Source organism: Prinia subflava, chromosome 1 (assembly GCF_021018805.1).
Source record: "Prinia subflava isolate CZ2003 ecotype Zambia chromosome 1, Cam_Psub_1.2, whole genome shotgun sequence".
Classification (NCBI taxonomy): Eukaryota; Metazoa; Chordata; class Aves; order Passeriformes; family Cisticolidae; genus Prinia; species Prinia subflava.
In genome coordinates this window covers 107,505,963-107,529,897 of record NC_086247.1, presented here as the reverse complement: position 1 = coordinate 107,529,897, position 23,935 = coordinate 107,505,963, and the positions used below count along the sequence as shown (strand labels likewise).

The 23,935-nt window shown below is 40.3% G+C and overlaps 1 protein-coding gene across 1 annotated transcript in view; it reads left to right on the top strand.

Annotated features, from left to right (window-relative positions):
- Positions 1 to 23,935, top strand: part of BMPER (BMP binding endothelial regulator) — a 147,621-nt gene that overhangs the window by 84,668 nt on the left and 39,018 nt on the right. The window contains exons 11-13 of the mRNA XM_063406681.1: positions 1,670 to 1,715; positions 9,984 to 10,313; positions 17,279 to 17,615. Coding sequence (XP_063262751.1) covers positions 1,670 to 1,715; positions 9,984 to 10,313; positions 17,279 to 17,615 — 713 coding nt within the window. The remainder of the gene's footprint in view (positions 1 to 1,669; positions 1,716 to 9,983; positions 10,314 to 17,278; positions 17,616 to 23,935) is intronic.

The following is a 23,935-nucleotide window of genomic DNA, read 5'->3' as shown; positions in this document are numbered from 1 at the left end:
TGGATGATGTGCCCAAGTGCATTCATGACCACAGATTCATTCATACCATGTGTGTACATTAAGCAGGAGCAGGATGGAACATGCTCCACTCCAGTTTGCTGGCGATACTTGGGGTTCATGCGTCCCCATGCACATTGTCAAAGCTTGGCAGCATTGTATGCAGAAAGCAAGGCAGACAGCAATAGGATTGCCTGTGCCCACTTCCCCACTCATGGCATAGACCTGTCACCAATTTTTGTCTTGTTTTCTCGAGTTTTCTGTACTGTTTAGGGAGTAGGATATGCTCACTCTTTCTGTCCTCACTTTGCTCACTTACTTGGTGGGAATAGGAGCAGTAGTCACACAGAGGGGACTTACTCTGTGTTCAGCTGCTGTTGGAGCATAGAGCCAGTGCTGGGAAACAGCACAGCTTTGTTCCCTGTGTGGAAATATGGGTGAGATCCAATATCACTGTAAGTTCTGTTAAAACAACATCAGTTTTTGCTTGGAAAAACACATTGTTCAGTCTGAAATTTTTCAGGCTTCTCTGCTGCCTTGCTGACTAACTTTAGGTAATTTTGGTAAAATCAGATAAAACATCTTTTAAATGGATGAATATACACAGAGATAGCCTCCACCTAGATAGCCTTGTATAAGGCATAACCAGAAATAGAATTGAGCAACTTCCTTCCTTCCTTCCTTCCTTCCTTCCTTCCTTCCTTCCTTCCTTCCTTCCTTCCTTCCTTCCTTCCTTCCTTCCTTCCTTCCTTCCTTCCTTCCTTCCTTCCTTCCTTCCTTCCTTCCTTCCTTCCTTCCTTCCTTCCTTCCTTCCTTCCTTCCTTCCTTCCTTCCTTCCTTCCTTCCTTCCTTCCTTCCTTCCTTCCTTCCTTCCTTCCTTCCTTCCTTCCTTCCTTCCTTCCTTCCTTCCTTCCTTCCTTCCTTCCTTCCTTCCTTCCTTCCTTCCTTCCTTCCTTCCTTCCTTCCTTCCTTCCTTCCTTCCTTCCTTCCTTCCTTCCTTCCTTCCTTCCTTCCTTCCTTCCTTCCTTCCTTCCTTCCTTCCTTCCTTCCTTCCTTCCTTCCTTCCTTCCTTCCTTCCTTCCTTCCTTCCTTCCTTCCTTCCTTCCTTCCTTCCTTCCTTCCTTCCTTCCTTCCTTCCTTCCTTCCTTCCTTCCTTCCTTCCTTCCTTCCTTCCTTCCTTCCTTCCTTCCTTCCTTCCTTCCTTCCTTCCTTCCTTCCTTCCTTCCTTCCTTCCCTCCCTCCCTGCCTCCCTCCCTGCCTCCCTCCCTTTCCCTCCCTTTTCCTCCCTTCCTTTCCCTCCCTCACTTCCTTTTCCTTCATTCTGTATATAGGAAAGATATATATTTCAGGAAGGTGGGGGAAAAGGTAGTGATCTTGTTAACCCAGTGACTGCTTTAGTTATCTCTGCAAGTCCAAAATTCTCTCACACTCTCTCTAAAGAGAAAAGTGGTAACAAAGAACCCTTTTAGGATTTCATTGCTTATAAGACCGCCTGGAAGCTTGTTGAATAGTTCTGTCTGTTTTTAGCACCTGATTTTTGAAGTTGTAACCAGGGCACTGAGTTCAAACACAACTTGAATTATTTTCAAGGGCTTATCCAGTGTTACAACATGACATAGTCATTGCTCCAAGAAACTCTTTCATTAAAACAGCCTGTTTTTCTCCCAATTAGGGTAAAATCCTGAACAGAAAAGGATGCTGTCCGATTTGCACTGAAAGTAAGTTCTTTCTTCACATTCTTTGAATTATTTTTTATTCTTTCTGAGAAAATAAATAATGCTTGCTTTTTCTGCCTTCTTTTTAAGGCAGCTAAAGGACAAGTGATTATTTTTAGCCATGGATTTTGCCTCCTATAAATCTGTAATTTTAAAATAAAATGCCTGGGTATTTTGTTTTTATTTTCTTTTTCAAAATGATGCTATTTTTGTCAAATCTGAGGTGCTGCATTTTGAAAGATATAGCTGATATGTGAAAATTGTAGGCGATAAAACAAGAAAATGAATAGTTATAACCTTTAGGACTTGGGTACCTTTTACACCTGTAACTAACAGTCTAGCTATGTGCATATATATTCACAACTTTGCAGATGTTTTGTGAGAGTTAAAAAAGGTGTGAAGAAATCTGAGACACAGTCTGGAGCAGCAGTGGAAAGTAGAATAGAAAACTGTTCTTTGTTTATGGTATTTAGTTCAACGTTTTTATCCCTTTACTCCTCTCTTCAGGAATGTTCATTAAATTGCAATATCATCCTCCTAGTCAGCAAAGGACTTACACAAATCCTTATCTTTAAACTTGTTCTATTTAATTCAACAGGGAGACCTGAAGTTAACAAGATACCATTGCGTATTTCCTTCAGTACATATTAAAGTATTTTACCAAATAGGGACAGACTGCTAAAATGGGGTTTTATGACCTATAGGAAGACTTTTGAAAGAAGTGTTCCTATTCTTTTGTCTAAAATCAAATGGTTTTGCTGTTCAACTCAGTTCTGGGTTCTCTTGAATTGCACAAATCTCATATGCTAAATATATTTTTTCACTCTGCAGCTCAGTTATTTTGAAACGTATCTTTGGATAAAATAAATCTAGCTTGCAAGTCTTCATTATTAAAATGATAGTAAATACAAGGGACAACCTCAGAAACACTTGAAATAATACTGAGCAGAGGAAGAAGTGAAAGAGGATTCAACTGACTAACAGATGATTTCATGTTAGCTCAGTTTCAAGAGAGAAGAAATTTGCATAAGACTTTACTTAGATATGACATACCATTAGTGTCATGAATTTATCAATCTCTATCTTGCCTCCTTTTTTAATGTTTCATTCTCATTTAACCTTTCTCGTGTGTTTCCTGTGTTCTTCTGTAACATGAGAGGGGAGGAAAAGAGTGGGGCCAGCCATTCCCTCAAAGCACAGGAGATCCTGTACTGTAAGAGGTTCAAAAGAAGACAGTACAGTGACTCCTTCAGAAATGCTGCCAGAGAGTGATGACTTGTAATAATTGTTTCATGGGAGAAAGAGGCAAAAAATTACAGTTCTTCAAAGTTAAAGTAACTCATCAAGGAGCCAGTAACCATCAAGATTACCTAAAATCTCAAAGTTCTCAAGTAACCTTCAAGGCTACCTAAAATCTCAAAAGTTCTTGATGATGTAAGAAAGGAATAATCATGATTACAAACATGTGAAATTAAGGCCAGATCATTATTGTTTGTTGTCCTACCATGCAGATCTGTAAAGAGCCTTGCTCCACCTTCCCAATGACCTCTTTCTATGTACTGGCAGCCTGCTATTAGGTCTCCCCAAAGAATAAACAATGTTGTACCCTTATGGGAAGGGATCAAGGGTCTCAAGGGTCCTACCTGCACTGCACTGCCTGTGCTTGGGCCTAAGAGGCTCATCCTGTCTCACAGTCTCATGCTCTACTGTTGCACATGAAACAGAGGGGTCTTTTCTTTAGAGTTAACTCACTATGGACCCATTTAGTGCTTGGAGAAGAGCTGATTCCAAACTCTTATGATTAACAGGGCATTCTTGGCTTTTACAGAGAATGTAATCAAGGAGCTTAAATACCCAGTGTCATGCAGTGGTGGTGGCTACCACTAGCTGTTTTTACATTGGTATTTTAACATCTGCTATTTGCAAAGAATTAATTCCACCTTTGCAGCAGAAATGCTGTAAATCTCATCACGACTGTCTTCCAACAGTAACTGGAAACTTTGCTAATTCAGCCAGTTTCTGATAAGATGTGCACAAAGCCCCTTGCCTCACCCACTCACTCGTGTTGATCCTGATCCTGTCTCCACATACTAACCCACCAAACGTTTCTGGTGCTCCAGCAGATATTAATTTTCCGAAGTAAAAACAACATAGGGAGGTACAAGAACATACTGTACACGGGAGAGCTTTGAGTACAGTTTAAATGCAGCCAATTTCTATGAAGTGGGTCAAAACCAGTCACGTTGTGAAAGGATACACTTTAAACTGAAAAAAAATAATCAAAGGATTATTTTCAAAGCAGTTTGTTGCAAAGAGAAAAAGTACCTCGTCTCCTAAAGGGCTGGAGAGTCTCCTTTGTCTACTGTTGCTGAAGTGAACTATAGTTAGTTTTGGCATGTTGCTTTTTAAGCTCCATGGCTGGCGTAGTTATCACTAATTAAACACAGTGGTCATACCAGTGGAAAATTCAACAGTTTAGTTTATGCTGCTGTAAAAAATGTAATGAAATGTACTCTTTGGGGCTTGATTTAGAAAAATCACCACTGACGTCAATTCCATAAATTAGTAATCCTATGTTAGACCAAGGTCATTTTCATATTAAAATAAGAAAAAACTAAACCTGAATTCAAATAACATTAACATACTGCTCTCAACTTCAGACAAAGATAGGAACTTGCAGTGGAAGTAAAATCTTTGTTCTTGACAAAGAAGAATTCATAGGCCTTGCTGAAATTACAGTACATAGAATGAAAGCTTGTTACTAAAATCACGTAGATATATTTTAATAGTTACTAATAGTCCTGGCACAATCTTACACCAGTTGTTGTGAGATTTTGTGGTTGAAGTTTTTTTCGAAGTCGACTGCAGTCATCTAGGTTTGCATGTACAGTACACATGATCAATCTTGCAGTAAATGCTGCTTTTGGGACAGAAAATTTTGTTCATCATAAATCGTTCCACAGTTTTTTAATTGACAAAATGATCAACAGAGCTAAACCAAATTCAAGGGCATTTGGACCCATCCCAGGAGTAAGGGGTTGGTACTTCCACCTTGTCCTGCATCCTTTTTATGTGTTTTTATAGAACTACTGAAAAAAGTGCTGTCTTTCAAAGAATAGAAAAAAAAGAAAAAGAAACAAAGTGAGGTTATGCATTGTGGGTACCTGTGAGAGCAGGAAGGGGGACTACAGGACTACATAGGTCCCTGTTTTCTCTGTTATTTTCTTTCCATGAAGAAATAAAGCAACAAAAAGACTGCAATTGTTTGTTCATACTGGAATACTGTTCATGATTTACCTCCCATTTTAGCTGTGATGGTCTACTGTAGAATATGTATTTGGACAAATTGGAATAGCTATTTTATTTATGAAATAGACCATAAAGACTCCTGTGGAGTTTTTGACACCACACCTTGTAATGTGCATTATATCAAGCTGCACTACGAAGCAGTTATGAGGAAAGTCCTCTATGGCTTTTTTACAAAGTCCTCTATGCATTTTTTACAAAAACATAATGAAATTCTATTATGCGTGTTCTTGTAGCTAGTTTCTAGAAGTCAATAACGTGTTCTGTTTGATTTAGGGCTTATTTCAGCATATAGGCTAATTACATTCAAAGTTTCATTTTATTTTTAAAAAGCTGAGATATTTTTGAATTATAGATCTGCAACCAGAACAGCCTACACTGGTAAACTTGTGTTTTTTCCTCCCTCTCCTTACTTAGAAAGTATCCAAACCAATTTTAGTTATAATTTAAAGTATATTTTTCTTGGCCACTCTTAACTACCTACAAGCTTAGCAGAGTGTGACCAGACATCTGGACATCTTGGACTTCAATTGACTGCTCTGATCTCCTGAAAAAACAAAACAAGCTATTCCATGAGCACCAGAACTAACAGAGCCTGGTTTCCTATGGATTTGTGTCCCATTTCCTTTATATCCCAACAAATAATAAACCCAGCTAGAGACAATATATCCTGTGGCTGGTCTGGAGTTACAAGTGTGCTAATTGCCCAGTCAATATGCTCGTGCTCTCAGCTGGTCAGGATGTGTGTGCTGACTGTCTGTCTGGCCTCCACCATGCAGAGTATATATTTTGCCTTTCTAAAAGGGCTAAATACTGTCTGGGGGAATGGAGGCACTGGGTGGAAGGCAGAAAGGTACTTTTTGGCAACCACTTGGTTTAATAAGTGGTTCTTACCTGTATTCAGCCTATTACTTACTAGAAATGAGTGGTCTTTCAGACTTTTATCCCTCTGCATTGGCCAAACAGGTTGTGATTTTTTTTTCTTTATGAGAGTATGTTGAAACTTAGGAAATGCTAATGTGTTCTTTTCCATGCTGTTGCTTTTTTAGCTTCTTTTTTGTACAGCTACATGTGTTTTCAAAAACACTGCCTTTTCTAATGAAAGTCACTATTTCATTTGAATTGGGAGCATGATTTGAAAATTCAAGGAAAACATGCCAACAGTTCTATAGTATTCACTTTTAGCACCTAAATACTATTCTTAGTTTGCAAGTAAGCGGTAGAGCCTTAGGTGGGAGCTGAGCAAACCGTATTAATCACACATGTAGTTTAATATTTTAGTCAAATGTAAAAGTGTGAAGTCCATATTTAGTTGCTTAAAAAACAAATGTGAAGACTGCCAAGCTCCCAAAAGCTTTTATGAATGCCAGAAGGTCTGAATATTGATTTGGGAGCAACATGCAGGATTTCCAAAAGAGATTTAGTGGTGTTTGCATCCAGCTCTCAATAATGTTTAATCAGAGTTGAGTGCCTGAGGTGTTTTGAAAATCACAGCCTACTGAAGGTAGCTCTAGGGCCCTCCTTTGAAAAATCTGTATTTTTCAAGGATAGAGAGGGAATGGGTAAATTTGCATTCACATGCATGTCTAGATGAGCAAAAGAAGACACCAAAGTTCATGAATGCCATGTTCAAAATGAGGAAGAGGCAATGATTCTTCATTTCCTTTGCCCAAGGATGTTTTAGATGCTAAAAACATTTTGGACTGCAAAAATTCACAGAAAATATTTATATCAAAGGTTAATAAATTAAAAGAAACCATGTCTCACTCAAAAAGTCTCTAACCTGAAAGTAGCTGGAAGTTGGGGGAGTCTCAGGGGAAAATGTTGTATGCCATTTCCCTTTTCTAGCTCTGCCTTAGACAGCTGACACACACAGATTGTTGGCAATAAGATGGGAACAATTTACTGTGGGGAAAAAAGAGAAAGATCTACACCTGTGACCCTATGCCTTGTTATCATAAGTTAGCAATAGTCATACTCCAGAGTTGGGGAACATAACTTTGATGATGCAACAGCACATCTTCATCTGCTATGTCCCAACAGAGAAGCAAGTCACACACAATCCTAACTCGAGATCAGTGATTCCAACAGATTTCAAAAACTGCCAAGTAAAAGACCAGTTAGTTTCAGAAGGGAAAAAGAAAAGAAAAAAGAAAGAAAAAGGAAAAAGAAGCAAACCATAAAATATGATGTGATTGAAACTCTCCCAAAAAGAAATAAACAACAACCCAAAAGCTAAAAATGGCAGGAATTCTTTTCATGTTGACGGTCTTTTGCAGTCTTGTTACACCCGGTATTTAAGGTTTATTTCTAGGCCAACCAGTTTTTCTTACTGGCAGTGCCTGAATTATCACACACACTTTCGCAGGGTGTGGATTTATTTTTAAACCTCACAATTTTAGCAAACCTTTCAAGAATGTTTTACACAGTGATATCAGAGAATCAATTATTCAGACTGTTTTTAGGTGGATTTTCCCTCCTCCATTTCCTTGGTTATTAAAGAAAACAGCAAAATTTGGATCAGACCTTCAGCTATTCAGTCCAAAATACATTTTTAACTACACGGCATCAAGTTGACATATGACGTGACACGATGTAACATAACATAAAACAACATTTCTCTGCATAACACATTAGAAATTAAAAACAAATATTTCCTTTGGATCCCATTGGTACTATCAATTTTACTTGCACATCTCTAAATTATGTTTGTTCCTCTCATGTCTTGCCTCTTAGTCACTTGCTTAGGTGAAGAATCAGCCTCCTCCTCCCAATAGGTTGTCCACATTCTTGGCCTTTAGAAACACAGATGAAAAACAGATCTTTTCTCTAGAATCTTCACTAATGTTTAGCTGATTTTTTATTGTTGGTAATTTCCTTGTTTTCATAAAAGTTGTCATTGAATTTAAGGAAAAATTAAAGCTGGAGTAGCTGAAGTACAATCTGAGCTGGTAATAACATGTATCTTAATACTCATGCAGATACTTAGATGTATACATAAGGAAATCAGAAACACGTTAGTATGATTTAATAATGAGCAAAGTCAGATGGCCTCCATACAAAAACTATAGATAATTATTCCTATTGGTAGAAATGATGTTGTTAATTAAAAGCCATATGGTTCCTGCCAATTTATGGAAAATCAATTAATCTTTTAACAAACTTTGGAAAGCAAATATTGACATCCTCATTGCTATCAGCGAGGAAAAGAAAACTCACAGAAGTGCACATTTTCAAAAGCATATTTTTGCGTAAATGTCTTGTTTTTCAGGGTCTGCTTAAAGTCTGTTGGGCCTGTTGTCTGGAGATGTTGATCAAATATGAATCATTTTGATTTCTGATGGAGTTGTCAACATGATGTCCTTGAGAAATTGAAACATTTGGCCCCTAGTTGCCCAACACAGTAAAGAGGGGTAATAATGATGCCAAGATGAGTTACTGGCTTAAAGAAGCTAAGGAAGCATTCATGTGTCCAATTAGGGTTAAAGTTCAAATCAGCCAGGTGCCAGCTCTGTGATGGCTCTGCACCATGTGGTGAGGGGAAAGTGAGATTAGGCTTTAGGAAGACATTTCTTGCAGTAGGGACAGGCCAACACTGCAACAAATTGCCAGAGGTGGCAATTGAGCTGCTCTTTCTCCTGCTCTTTATGGGCAGGGTAGGTAAACGTCTGTCCGGAATAATACAGGTGCAGGTGATTCTTCACTGCAGCTGGAGAAGAAAAAGGTAATGTCCCCTGGGGTCTCCTTCAGCTCCATTTTCTGTGTCTCCATGTAGGTTTCCTTGGGTGCTCTGTACAGCTAGAAAAACACCAGAAAGAGTACAGTTACTTTAGCATAGCACTCTGCCTAGACTGAAAAACTCTGTTGGGAAAGGTGTATTTTGTAGTTAGAACTGTATTGCACTCCATGGGAGGAATTCCCCTTCTCCATAACATTCATGTCTCCTTCTTTTCTGTAGATTTGAATTTGGCTTTTCTAAGCTGGTTTTTTAGGCAAGCCATTGTTAGTTAAACAGGCATCATCTTTCAGAAGTGGCTTTAGCAACAGCATTGAGAATGGGTATACATCTGGCAACAGCAGTGAGGATTTTTCTGCTTTGAGACTCCTTCTTCCAGGAAAAACAGCAATGTGGTTAGAACCTATTGTTATACCTGGAGGCTGCAAGGCAAATATATTTGCTGCTATCTTTGGTTGTGAGGAAATTCAGTCAGTTGCTGGATAGCTGCAAGGTAACTCAGCATCATTTCTATGAATATAGAAATGCTCTGTCTTTGGGCTGTGACTTCTCTGACCAGCGTATGGCTTCAAACATCCATAAGAGACCTCCATCCATCTGTAATGATGCAAATGATTGGTAGACACACCATGCTCTTTGGCAGTCATTGCATCATGTTAGTCAGGTACTACTGACTTGTAGTTGGTAGTGTGATATCCATAACTACTACAAGTCAGTCGTGAATAAACAACATATACAATAGTTTGTAACACAGAATAAAGATGCTGGTTCTACAGGTATTTTGGGGAAAAAAAACATGTAAACACACCTATTTTATAAATATACAATATTTGTAAGTGTGTATATGTAAAATATGAACTGAATCAGCTCCTGCTAAAGTGATCTGATGTTTTTTAATTTCAGGGAGTCACTGAAACTTGAAAAACTTCACAGGCATTGTAATAACCTAAACTGTACATTATGTTTAAGGGACAAAGATACAGGTTAATCTTCCTATGCTGCCCCAGGGATGAGCTGGCCCTTGGTCACCAGCCACTTTGGGAAAGACTTCTAAAGCAATGAAGCTTTTATTTTTCAAAGATGTATTTAATCCCAGTGGGCACCAGTCAAAATTTACCCTGTAGAGCAGATAATTTAGGTGAGAGCAGCATCTCTAAGTTCTTATTGACTGCTTTTTTCCAACTTTGATTGATCCTGATATGGCGCTTTTGTTTCTCACTCACCTGCAGAGCCTGGAGTTTGCACTGTATTTGGAGACCCTCACTACAACACTTTTGATGGACGGACATTTAACTTTCAGGGAACATGTCAGTACGTTTTGACGAAAGACTGCTCCTCCTCTGCCTCGCCCTTTCAGGTGCTGGTAAAAAACGATGCCCGTCGGACCCGTTCTTTCTCCTGGACAAAGTCAGTGGACCTTGTGTTGGGCAGAAGCACAATCAGCCTCCAGCAGCACCTCACAGTGAAGTGGAATGGGACCCGAATTTCACTACCTTGCGAGACACCGCAATTTCAGATCGATTTGGATGGTTATTTGCTGAAAGTGACAACCAAAGCAGGTAGGACAAGTATATATGTGCGTCTGTGTATGTGTTTGTGTGTGTGTCTTCTTTCTGAAGAACTTCGAAGTTCAACATGAACAGTAGTCAGTAAAAAATCATGATAGCAGTAATAAATACCATTATAACTCTTTAGAGATCAGAGAAACCCACAGCGTTTTCAAAATTCCTACAGCCCACAAGCAGACAGAAATCCCAGCTATGAGTTTGAAGTCTGCAGGATATTGCTGTATTTCATTCTGTGGCTGACAATTAGCTGCCTGAATAGACAAATGTGCCATGACTTTCACTTCTACTAACTTAAAAGTGGCTTATGGAGAGTATGGTGGGTTGACCCTGGCTGGACATCAACCCAACATGGCCACCAAAGCCACTATATCACTCCCCTCCTCACCTGGACAGGGAAGAGAAAATATAGTGGTAGGCTCGTGGTTCAAGATAAGGATGGGTAGAGTTCACTCAGCAAGTGGAGATCACTCCCATTTATCATGGGAAAAAATAGCCTCAATTTGGGGAAATTATTTTAATTTATACACAATAATATTAGGATAGGCTAACGAGAAATGGAGTAAAATCTTAAAAAAGCCTGCAGACTCCAAATCCCCTTCTTCACAAGCTTAACTTTACTCCTGATTCTCTCTACCTCCTCCTGCCCTGAGTGGTGTAGGGAGGATTTGGAATAGGATTTGCAGTCAGTCCATCACATATTGTATCTATCAGTTCTTCCTCCTCAGGGGGAGGACTCCTCATACTCATTCCTTGCTCCAGCATGGGGTCTCTTCCACAGGAGACAGTTCTCTGCAAAGTTCTACAATGTGAGTTCCTCCCATGGGCTATATTTCTTCACAGACTTCAAAAACACAAGTCCCTTCCACAGGGTGCAGCCCTTCAGAACAGACTCCAACATGGATTCCCCAGGAGGTCACAAGCATATTTGTAAATATGCTGTAGGGTGGACTTCTCTCTTCATGGCTCCGGGATGGGCTTCCCAAAGGGTCACAGTCTCCTCCTGTAGGCATCCATCTGCTCCAGTGGGGTTATCCAGGGGCTGGAGGTTGATCTCTACCCTAGCATGGGCCTCCATGGGCTGCAGGAGAGCAGCCTTGCCTCACCATAGTCTGCACCCTGGGCTCCAGGGGAATATTTGCTCCAATGCCTCCTCTCCCTCCTTCTCTGCTGACTGCAGAATTGTTTATCTTACACTCGCCCTCCTCCTTCTGACTGCAGTTGCACAGGGCTTTTCTCCCCCTTCTTAAATATGTTATCCCAGAGGTGCTACCACTGTTGCCAAGGCCAGGCCCATCTCGGAGCCAGCTGGAATTGGTCCATCTTGCAGCCAGCTGCAATTGGCTCCATTGGACATGGGAAGTTTCTGGCAGCTTCTCACAGAAGCCACCCCTGTAGCTCTCTGCTTCCAAAATCTTGCCATACAAACTCAACACACTGTATTGTTTGATACTTACAGATAAGAAGAGAGAAGATAAGAACAGATATGAGTTCTTAAACACAAAATTCATGTTTTTCAAAGTTGCAGCAACATACTTTGCAGTTAAGGTGATCAATTGTATAAATTCTTAGTTATAGATGGCTGGAATAAGTTTAATTTGTAAAATTGTGGACATATTTCACTGGGGATATCCAGCAAAATAGAGGCACTGGTTTGAAAAGCAAGGCCTAGTTTACTGTTCAGTGCCATCTTATTTGGCTTGCTTTGTGCTCAAGTAAGAAGTTGTCTACAAGGAAAAAAGCCTACAGCACCACAAGCAAGAGGAAATTAGAAACTTTATAGAATGTACTACCTTATTTCTAGAAATAGGGAAGGGAAATAGCATTCTCTCAGGTCTTTTGAGTCTTCAAAAATACATTGTCAAAATGCTAAACCAGAGGACTTACTTTTGTTTTGATAAACTGTTCTGAATAGATAAATACTGAGGGGAAGTTTAAAAGTTTCTCATTAGCATGTGTTAGCTACTACTGCAGTCCTGAGATATTTCACTTACACAGTGAAGTACTGTTTCAGTGAGAATACTATTTACTGTTAATTTGATCAAATGCCGTGTGAAAGCAGTGAAACCAGTCTTTCTTATGGAGTGATACGGTCACAGGCGTGACGCGTAGTCATACTCATTGTCTAGCATAATTTTTTTCAAGGGGGACACTAGCACCCACTGTTGAGCTGAGAATTTTGACACCTGTTCATACAGCCTCTGGAAAAGTGAGTCTGCATAATGTGAATCCCAGCTCTGGGCTCATTCCTCAAAGTGGCAGTGCAGATTTTTGTGGCTGTCTGTAAAATGCACACAAGTTGACCATTATTCACAACTTCTAATTAGAAGCATCTTGAGGGTTTTTCTTTGCAGCCAGCTGAACACCATGAATTCAGGCGATGTGGATTTCATTAACCAACCACAGGCCAAGGAAAGGTTTTCAACTGAAGATGAATGACAGCTAATCCTGCTGCTATTCCATTTGTCTCTGGTGCAAGCCTAATAAATGACTACACGCATCTTTGTCCATGTGTTGGCAGAGGAAGTGCAAACATGGCATATGACAACATACCAAACAGTTTGTAATCACTGCAAATTATAGCCTGAATAATTCCTCCCCTTAACGGAGCAAGATCAGGTTTCTCTTGCTGAATACAGCATGATGGGCCAAGTCCTCCTTTCCTCAGCACATAAGGCCATAATAGTAGCAGAATGACCTGGCTCCATTTTGCTGGGAGAGGACAAGCAGCAGAGAGGCTGTAGAGAGGAAGAATGTGCTAAGTAGAACTGATTTAAAGGCAAACATTTTGTTCCACAGGAAGTTCTGAGTGCTGGGGGAAAAAAATGGAGAAATTTCTGTTTCAGAAGGAAACGTATTTTTAAAAAATATATACTTTCCCACTGTAGGGTGAAAAAAGGGAGGGAGGAAGAGAAAAACTGCTGCACTAGAAGTAAAAGTCAAAATAAAATTGGGCTGGGAAATGCAGGGTCTGCTGCTTACAGCTCAGCCAGCATTCCCACGGATTCTGGTTTTCCTTTTGCAGAGCTGGGAATTCAGCCTTAGATAAAACAGGGAAGGCCAAAGCTTCAGGAAGTCTTGTGGTCCCTGGCTACAGGGCAATGTGCATGGCAGGGCAGTCCTGGAGTTTCATACCCTGATTGCTCAGGCTTCCAGGCAGCCCACCAGGCGAGCTGGCAGGAAACCAGCTTGGAGCCTTGCCGGTGCTGTGTTGGAAGTTCATTCAATACAATATGTCTCCCTGAAGCATTTCAGTTCTGATGAATTGGCATTTTCCAGTGAAAACCTGTTTTGTTGCTAAATTCCTCACCAGCTGTAGCCCTGGATGCCACGCAGCAGCAGTCCTTGCACTCTGTGCTGGCAGCTATGGGTGTGCTTGGGATGTGTTGAGTCCTTATCCAAATTGGTGTGTTAGAAGGACAAAAGAGGACAGTTTCACGGGGCTGTTGTTACTTATCTATTCCTCTATGGCAGGAGCATTGTGTTCTTACTGTTTCTGTGCTCTCTTTTGCACAAAGCCACTTTGCTGAACTTTTTTTATACCACTTTGGCGTCAAATCTTTAGGGAAGAGTCATTTGCCAATTCTTGAGGAGGCCTTTAAATCTCAAGTATGGCATGAAAGATCCTGCAGAACAATTGATAAGAGCTCCCATAATTTGGAACTCAATGTGTGATATCATAAATCCAGAAAGATTTTTTTTTTAGTGGAGTAGAGCAGACAATGTGCCAAGTTAAGAAATCAAGTAACAAGTAGGTTAAGCATCCTTCAAAGAGAAGGAATAACTGGAAAAAATGAAAAAATAACTCAGAGACTATTCCTTTTCTGCACATCCCCAGATGGGACAGATGTTGCATCCTTTGGCTTCTCATCTCTTGGATTCTGATTCTTGTCCAAGTAAATGGGAAACTCATCCATTCTGGGCGAGGGAAGGAGAGGGGGAATATAGGCACCAAGAAATTCTTCCAAACAGTTTGTGTCTGCCAAAGAGACCATTTCAAACACTGTTCTGTAGCATAATCCCGTTTTGTCACAGCTCTTACTGTTTTACAGAAACTAACTGGACTTTCTGCTTGTGAACAAACAAAAGGCACACACTGCACAGTGTGATCAGGCTCCAACAAAATTATCATGCATGTAGGATTAAATACCCTTCCTTGTTACTTGAAAAAGGAATAAGCTCTCTTGTGGACAGAAATCTTTAGGCTGTTCATCAAAGCCAGAAATTCTCCTTCCATCTGAGCAATTACAGCAGAATGAAGTGTAATTAAGCCATACCGGTTAGAGGAAAGTACGTTCATGTGGTAGTTACACAGTGAGTCTCTTGAATGAATCCGGTCATCAAGGCAGGAATCTTCAGATTTCAAAATGTGCATTTTTATATGCCGAGAAGAAAAACCATAATTTTATGTTATTCTTCTCCTGCATACCTGCATTCCTTTTGCAGGCCTACAAAAGCAACATGTAACAAGTTAATTAACTCAGGTGAAGAAGACATAAATATTCAGAAAATTTTTCAAGTTAATCTTTCATAATTAATGTATTTTCACTGAAGGTCAGTAAGTTTTTTCTTAAGGAAAAAAAATGATCCTAGAAGGAAACTTAGGGTAGAATCCTTAGCCAATCTTTTCTGACTTTGTTTAAAGTAGGGAGCTTCTGAGAGAGCTTCTCTGGGGGGAAGAATTTGAACACAGCCTTAAAAAATATAGTTATTTTCTGAAAAAGACTGTCTGAGAATTTGGATCTTGATGCTTTAAACTTTGAGAAAGTTTATGTGATTCTCAAGTATGAAGGAATCTTGGTTTATAAGTTAATGGCAAGTATTTTCTAAATGCCAACACGGCAATATTAATCTTGTGTCTGCAAATCAAGCTGTGTTTTGTTTTGTTCAGTGTTGTCAGAAGCAAAGACAGCTGGATTTTGAATTTGTCCAGCAACGATAATGTATGAAGCAGCTTAAAAGGCAGCTTTCCCCCTTGCCACTGTGCTGGCCTCATTAACAGTTGTAGTCTTGCACAATTTCTCAGTTGGCTGGGTGTAAAGTGCCTTTGGAGGAGGAGGCAGCGGCCCCATCCATGCTGGGTTTATGAGATGATTTGACACTGATATCAGGCATAGTTAGCTTGGGATACATTTGTGCTACCATTGCTAACTATGGTAGTAAGAAAACAGTCTAATAGATTGCAGTGACAGGTGATGCAGAATTACCTTCACAGCCTTGATGAGTAAATCATTCCCAAAACTCTTGGAGACATGGTGTAACCTACACAAGCACTGGGGCAGGATGTTAAGATGGATGCACCGTTTTATAGCCATAATTTCCTCTTGAACCTCACCCTGTTCCTCTGCAGTGTGGGTAGGAATTGTCATAGGAGACAATGGAATGTGTTGCTGAAGGAAGGATTCCAGCTTTGAACTGAGTCACTGGTATGGTACTTACATGAGGATAAGGCAGCATTTGGATCACAGAGTGACAAGCACTGATTTACAAGAGGAAAGGGTGGTGCTAAACCAGCCCACATAGCAAATGAAGAAAGCTGGAGTGAAGCCCTGGTCCTGCACCCAGAGTGATGCACTTTGGTATTCTTGGCTAAGAAGGGGGAACAGGGTAAAATCTGGATTATCCTGTTGAAAACCAGGATCCTGTGTTTATCCTTAACTAATGGCTGCTCACAGGTATTTTATGAGAATAAGTTAACGTCAGCAAAGTGATTTGTGATCTTCAGATGAAGGGTTCCTGCAGATGTGACATTCAGGAGACATTGAAAGTAATTACAAGAAAGGCTGTTTTTGGGTAGAAGTTAAGCAGTGTTGTTTTTATGCCAAATGATATCAAAATTGTTTTCCTTTATGAGCTGCCTATTTGCTCCTCAAAGAACGAAATTAATTTAATTTACAGTTACTCAGGTAAAAACTAGAAGTTTGGTCTCCACCTGATCACTGGCCCCTCTAGAGTATCGGTGGGAACAGAAAGACATTCAGAAAGTAGTTTATTCCCTCTGCATTAGACAATCCTGTTGTGATCCAGAGCTGCCTCTTTTACTCTGTCAAAGGGCCTAGATAGCTGACTTCAGCTAGACACCTAGCTTTTAGATGGGTACAGACAGACAAAATGGATTTCACTCACAAAAAGTAACTTCAATTTTGATGTTCCAGAAGCGCCAAACCTTCCTGTAAAGCAAATTGTAGCAGAGGGCTTACATCCCAGCCCCTAGATGGAGGTTAGATGTTTACCATCATTTCTCAGTGTTGCTAACTTACGCAGACAGCTTCAAGAAGCTGGTAATTAATGCCTTTTGAATGAACAGTTTCAATCCAATTCAGAATGCTTTCTTACAACAGTTTTGCCCATCTGATATATCTTTGTTATAATCTTTTTAACTCTTTTTACTCTCACAAAATAAGATAACTTGTATTGGAACAGTTGTATTCACCGCAATAAGCAATCAGTGTCAGCTTTGTAGGCAAGAATAGGATGTTTTCCATAAGGTCACGGCTGGAGTCTCATGGGACATGGACATCTTTGTATGACCACTACCTGTGCAATAGGTAACTGGTTGAAATTCTGGGCCCCTTTCAAAGTCAGCTACAAATTTACCATAGCACATCCAATTTGCAGAATTTTGCATGAGCCCTCTTTTGATATTGATATCCTGCCTTGGCTCCATATTTTTTAAGATAACCCCATTCATCAGCAAGAAGCAACAGAAATAAGAAGAGATAGGCATGAATGTACTATAATTGATTGTAATATAAGAAACACTGCACTTGCCAGAGGCACTTACTGGCAGCTACATAGAAATCTAACAGCATTATCAGAATTAAGGCAATGGCTTTGTGCAGGTTCCCATTAAAACTGTTTCGCAAACATAAGGTGCAGTTTATCCTCAATTTCTTCTTCTTTCTCTATCTCTCTTTTTTTTTTTTTTTTTGTGCATTTTTGTCTTATGTTTTTATTAGGCTTGGAAATCTCATGGGATGGAGACAGTTTTGTAGAAGTCATGGCTGCACCTCATCTGAAAGGCAAACTCTGTGGTCTGTGTGGCAATTACAATGGGCACAAACGAGATGACCTCATTGGAGGGGATGGGAATTTTAAGTTTGATGTGGACGACTTTGCTGAATCCTGGCGCGTGGAGTCCAATGAGTTCTGCAGCCGCCCGCAGAGAAAACCCGTGCCCGAGCTCTGTCATGGGACAGTCAGGGTGAAACTGCGAGCTCACCGGGAGTGCCAGAAACTCAAAGCGTGGGAGTTCCAGAGCTGTCATTCGACTGTGGATTATACCACCTTCTACCGGTAAGTGTGCCTTGCTGTGGAGGGGGATGCTAAGTTACTGCGTGAGGAGAAAAACCACCAGCAGGCCCAGTTTCAGTAGCACTTGAATGCATGTTGAGATACGACTGCTAAGAATTGATGTACCGGCTTATATTATGGGAGGTTTTCTGAGTCCAGAACCAGAAGAAAATGGTCCTGAGCAAACAGACCTGAGCAGCCAGCAGTGAGAAAGGCAGGCAGGTTTGTGATAATCTAGAGCAAAAGTACTTCTGGAGACTGAAGAACGAGGGGGAAGAGACTTCAAAACATTTTTGTAAACTCCCTCTGATTTAAAACTCAGTTGTAAAGTTGAGGCTGACTTCAATTGCTATTGCTTGTGGTCCACAGAAGAGTGTCTTCCCAGAAACATTTTGAAAATTACTTTATTAAAGCAGGGATATTAAATTTGTCTGATGCCTCTTGGATGGTGTGGTTTGTGGGTTGGGAGTTTGAAAGGGGAGAGTTAACAAAAAATTCCATGCATGGCCTGTCCTGCCATGGGAGAAAAGAAAGACAGATGAGGATCTAGAAGCCTTGTCTGAGTGAATTATTTAAGATTCTTTTATCTTTAAAATGCTTACAGTCTAAACCACAAAGACATATTTTCTGTTCTTTAATTGGCATGAGTTTATTTACTTCTCAGTCTGTAAATACAGTTGTCTAGTCTTTTGATTGCCTGACATAAAAGGTAAGAGCAAGCTGAGTCACAGTTGTATGGTTGTGGATGGAGGTGCCTGATCTCTGTGTTCCCAGCTTTCCCCACTTGGGCACATCCACTGAGCTACTTGATTTATTAGGAAAAGCTTTCTGGAATGGCTTGCTTTCCCTTATGAATTGCCTTTCCTCTTTTTTATAATGAGACAGAAAGACTTTTATCTAATCCAGCAGAATACATCTGAGACTGGGAAATGCTAGAAGAAGACATACAGCTTGGCTTGTAGTCTGTGTGCCTCTGCACTTATTTTGCTATGGCGTATCACTGTGCTAGGAGCCTAGCAAAGAGTAAAGATTATATAGTGTGCAGGTTGTAATACGTTATCTTTTCCAATGACTGAAGGCACCACAGAGAGCACTAGAGAAGCTAACACACACACAGGCTATGTTGAATGCATTTCAGCAACCTTCCCATCTCACTTCCATCGTCCTTTAAAGGTAAGTGATGACAATACAAATGGAAAACAGTCACGGAGAGATTTGTTTAATTTTGCAGTGGACTTTTTGTTCCTTTTTAAAAGTAGCTCATGATTAATTTAGTGCAATATACTTCCTGACACCACAGCAGAAAGTGATTTATATTTTGGCTACAACAACCAAAAAAATTCTACATGCTTGCACTCAAAAATTACCATAGAGCTTTTCTGTTCCTTTAAAATTATGTCTAATGTTTGTCCTGGAAAGACAATGAAATCAAGCAAGTATTTAATTTGATTGTGTCCTTTTGTAGAGAAATGTATTTTTCCCTCAGGAAACGTTATGTTGAAATGACCATCATATTTTGTCAGAAGTAGCTGTTCATTTGTTTCCATTGAGAGGTTGCTAGCTGTTAAAGTGCTCAGCTTCCAACATAGGAATGAAGATAAACTATAATTTATAGCTAAATAATGGTATGCAATAGAATGCTGCTTCTTGTTAGAAACTGGTAAAGTTGTAGAAAGGAATTTTGTCAATGGCCATGGCCATTTTTCTTACCAGGAAGTGTCCACAGGGAGGTAATGATGATGGGACACACATTCAAGAAAGATTTGCATTTTTCAATAATTTCATTAATTAATTTCATTAGGTTTTTTCAAAGAAAAGGAACTCATTCCTGATGATGTGCTTTTGCAGGAGATTTAGATGTCCATTAAAAGAAATTCAAATTAACACAGCTTTTAAATGAGTTGGGTTTTTTTGGAAAGCATATTTAGTCAATGTTCTCTAATTTCGGGGTAAGCTTAACAATTTTTTTTTAAATTTTGTGCCTTTTTAACTCTGAACAGGCTCCTAGCAGTAAGAAAAGGATGATAGGGTTAATTGATAGGGTTAGATTCTTTTATTTTCTCCCAATGTCCTCATTGAATTGAATAGCTTCTCAGTTTTTACGCTCCAACATTACATATAATGGAATTCTTCCTTTTGAAATACTACATTTTCAAGAGTTCAACCTTTCTTGGTCATTCTTGCCTATATTACTGACATTGCTTCATTTTCATTTTTCTGCTTGGGTAGTGACCTGCTCTTAATACAAATTCTCAGAAATAGAAATAAACTCAGCAGGAACATTAGGAATTAGGGTGTGTTTTCTCCAAATACCAAAAAAGGCAATGAACAATTCATTGCAAACATTTGTCTGACATTGTGTTACTGAGGAGATTTCTGTGAAGATATCTCAAATTCATTTTAAGTCTCATTCTTTTTACAGCTGTAGTTTCTCCTTTTGTTAGCCATCCAAAAAAACATACAGAATGATTGTCACTATTGTTAAGTGAAAAGGATATAGTTCATGTTTTAAAGAGTAGAGACCTAGTTGCATGTTAACTCCTGAGCTTGACCTTGACCTGCAACACCTTAGGTTTTCCACCTTGCCCTTAACCCCTTTTTTGTGATGTTGTGACTTTGGTGACTTGTATTTCCCTGTAAAGCATATGGCAGAAGAAAGTACTACGTAAGTGTGTGAGAAACGATTTTGAAATAATCCTGACTGCAGACTAACAAACTTAGTATGTAATTTTACACCACTTTTTAAGTTCTTTGTTTTGTAACTAAACACATTTTATGGGTGGGTTTTTTTGTTGTTGTTTTTGGTGTTTTTTTTTTAATTGTGGTTTGCTTTGTTTAGTTTGGGGCTGGTATTTTTTGTTGGTCTTTAATGCATTTCTAGTTGTTCAGTACTCATGAGTAATACTCTAAAAATAGCTCTCAGGGTTCAACCTTTTGGAGGCAACTTCATTAAGCAGGGAAACTATTTTGAATTTCTAGGAGATTTTGGTAAATCCTGTGTGAAGAAGAAATTAGCAATTAGTGTCACCACCATTGCCACTTGTCTATTTTGGTATTTCATTATGGCTAACCATCCTAGAGGGTCCTTGAAAAAAAAAAGGAAGTTACCAAGGTTACTCAGTATCAGTTTTTTTAGGCAAGATATTTAAACCATGTATGCAATAAAGCTGTCACCCAAACTCCTGAAACTGCTCTATATAAGCAGAACTAAAAATAGGTAATACTATCTCAATATCTTGTGCTGTTATTACCAGAAAAAGCTCTATCACATTATCGGGAAATATTATGGTACCATTTAAGCTCATAGATGAGGATTTGGGGATCTTGGCAGACTTGAAAAAGGAGAAGAGGACTTTCTGTGCTCACCAAACCCTATCCCATGGCTGATCTCGTTGTGCATCTTTGAGCTGCGCTGTAGCAGGGCCTTGCAGGTGAGGCCAGGGAGCAACGTGATTGTGCAGGGCAGGTCACCAGCGTTTGTCCCCATGCCCGCTTTGCTTGTCATGACTGACACCTCTCAGGAGCCTCCTTGGGAGGCACAGGAGCAGGTAGCCCCTACCATGGGTCTGGGGACTGCAGTGAGAGAGCCACAGCAATGCTGCTTTATGCAGGGAGAAGTGTGGCTGCAGGAGATGCTGTAGAGGAAGAGACAGGACTCATACTCCCTGAACACCTGCCTTCATTACCATCCATGGCTTTCTGATCTGTAGGTGGGGTCTTTTTTTTTTTTTTTAACAGTTGCATCAACAGATTTGGAATGACATCGACATGATATCAGTATATTACCCATCTCTAATACACCTCCACACCAGCTAAGTTCATAAATGACTAATTAGGCAGTGCTTGAACCTCTCACTACTGCCTCAACTTTGGAAAAAATTCAATGTCTTGATTTTGCCATGCAGTGGATTTCTCAATTTCACACTGGAAAATTTGTATCCCTAACTCTTGAGAGAAATCCTTTTATGATTATTACTCATCCTATTGTTAATATATTTTTCTTATTGTTATTATTATATTTTTAGCAGGCATTAGCACTCTGAATAATTAATTACTCTTTTTCTCTTTTGTAATTGTCCTGGGATGCATTTTTCTCTTAAACACTTAAATTTAATAATCAGTATTTTAGGGCAAACAATAATTAACATACTAATAGCATCATTTGTTTGAATCTGTTAATCACATGCATTCAAGAATTGCAAATCTACTTTATTGCAATTCTTGACTGAATTGTTCCTTGTGATGACATTACGCCATCTATAGTTCTGGGTTAACCAGTTAATGAGTTTCTATCTCCGTGAACCACTGTAGTCTTACAGTTTTTCTAAAAATTTCCACTGAACTAGAGAAAATATTACTGCTTGGATTTAAAGCATAAGTTGCTAGTTGTGTAGCCTGTTGGATCTCTGTTACTAAGATTGGCAGCGATGCCATAAAATGGCTGCAGAGAACATGTGGGCCACTGCGTTGCAAAGATAATTACAAACTCTGAAAGATGGGGACCGAGGGTTTGTGGCTTTGAAGCAAAAGGTTTAAAGGTCTTTTTCCCTGTTAACAATGATATCCTAGAGCTGTAAAATTCATGTGGTTATGCCCCACTCAGCAGGATGGTACAAAAGAAATGTTCGCTGAAGAATGACTTAAGAAAATCCTGTTTCAAGTGTTTAAGGGGTGGATGGAACTGGGATCTCTGGAACCCTCAGTTTACTGCCAAGGTGCTTATTGCACAATTCTCCCCACAAGATTTTCAGGTCCTGGCTGTGAATTAGGGCACAGCAGTTACTCCTGCTGAGACCAGGCTGCTCCACGGCTCCTCTGTGGTGTAAGTGCAGGGCAGCTGTAGCTCTTAGTGCTCACCAGGGTGGCTCCTGTCCTGGCTCCTGCTCCTGAACCAGAATCCACATGTGTCTTTCCACCCACCCCAGGCCAGAGCTGGCCTCTGTCCCCCTTCAAGACAAAGCCGGTAGTGTCGGCTGAAGAAAGAGACTGATGGCATAGAAATGTGACTGGTCCCCTTACAGACCTGGCATGGAGCAGAGATTGGCTCTTCCTTCCACTGGCCCTTGTGCTGAGGAACGGATGTTTCTGCCCCTGTCAGACTATCTGCCTGAAGCTGGCCCTGAGTCTGGGTACTAACAGCAGTGTGACCACAACAGAGAGGAGCTCAGGATGAAACAATTTATTCAGCTTCTTGGGCAAATTGTCATTGAGCAGCTGCACGACCCAGGGAAATTCTGGTTAGAAAGGAATTTAAAAATATTTGAAACAATTATTGATGCTTCTTTTATTTTTAAGCAAATCTGCATGACAACGTGAGTTCGCTATGAATCACAGAATCATAAAATGAGTAAGGTTGGAAGGAACAAGAGTTGGGTCATCTGGTCCAACCTCCCTGCCCAAGCAGAATCATCCTAGAGCACAGGATTATGTCCAGTCCAGAGGGTTCTTGAATATCTCCAGTGAGGATATTCACCTCTGCAACCTCGCTGGGTAATCTATTCCATTGCTCAGTCACCTGCACAGCAAGGAAGTTCTTCCTCATGTTTAGGTGGAACTTTCTGTGCTTCGGTTTCTGCCCCCTGCCTCTTTTCCTACAGATTTGCATCATCAAGAAGAGCCCAGAAACATCCTCTTGGCACCCCACCTTTAGATATTTATACACATTAATGAGGTCCCCTTTCAGCTTTCTCTTCTTGAAGCTGACCAGGCCCAAATCCCTCATAAGAAACACGCTCCAGTTCCCCAATCCTTGTTGCCCTCCCTGGACCTGCTGCAGGAGTTCCATATCTCCCTTGTCCCCAGGAGCCCAGAACTGGACACAGCACTCCAGATGTGGTCTCATCAGGGCTGAGTGGAAGGGCAGGATCACCTCCCTCGACCTGCTGGCAGTGCTCTTCCTGATGCACCTCAGGACACCATTGGCCTTCTGGGCCACAAGGGCACACTGCCAGGTCCTTCTTTGCAGAGCTGCTTCCCAGCAGTTTGGCCCCCAGCCTGTGCTGGTACATGGGGTTATTCTCCCCAGGTGCAGGAGAATACCCTGCATTTGCCTTTGTTGAACTTCAGACACTTCCTCTCTGCCCATCTCTCCAACCTGTTGAGGTGCTTCTGAAGGGCTGCACAGCACTCTGGTAATAGATGCATAGGCACTGGGAGAGCCAGTGTCCCCAACTCTTGCAAGAGCTCTGGTACTTGGGAACCAGTTCTCCACACATATCTGTCTGGGCTGCCTACTGCCTTTCTTTTATGCTATTATAGGAATTGACATTATCCCCCAAACCACTCAATGTCAGCCTGTGCATTTTATGTAATGCTGTGATGAA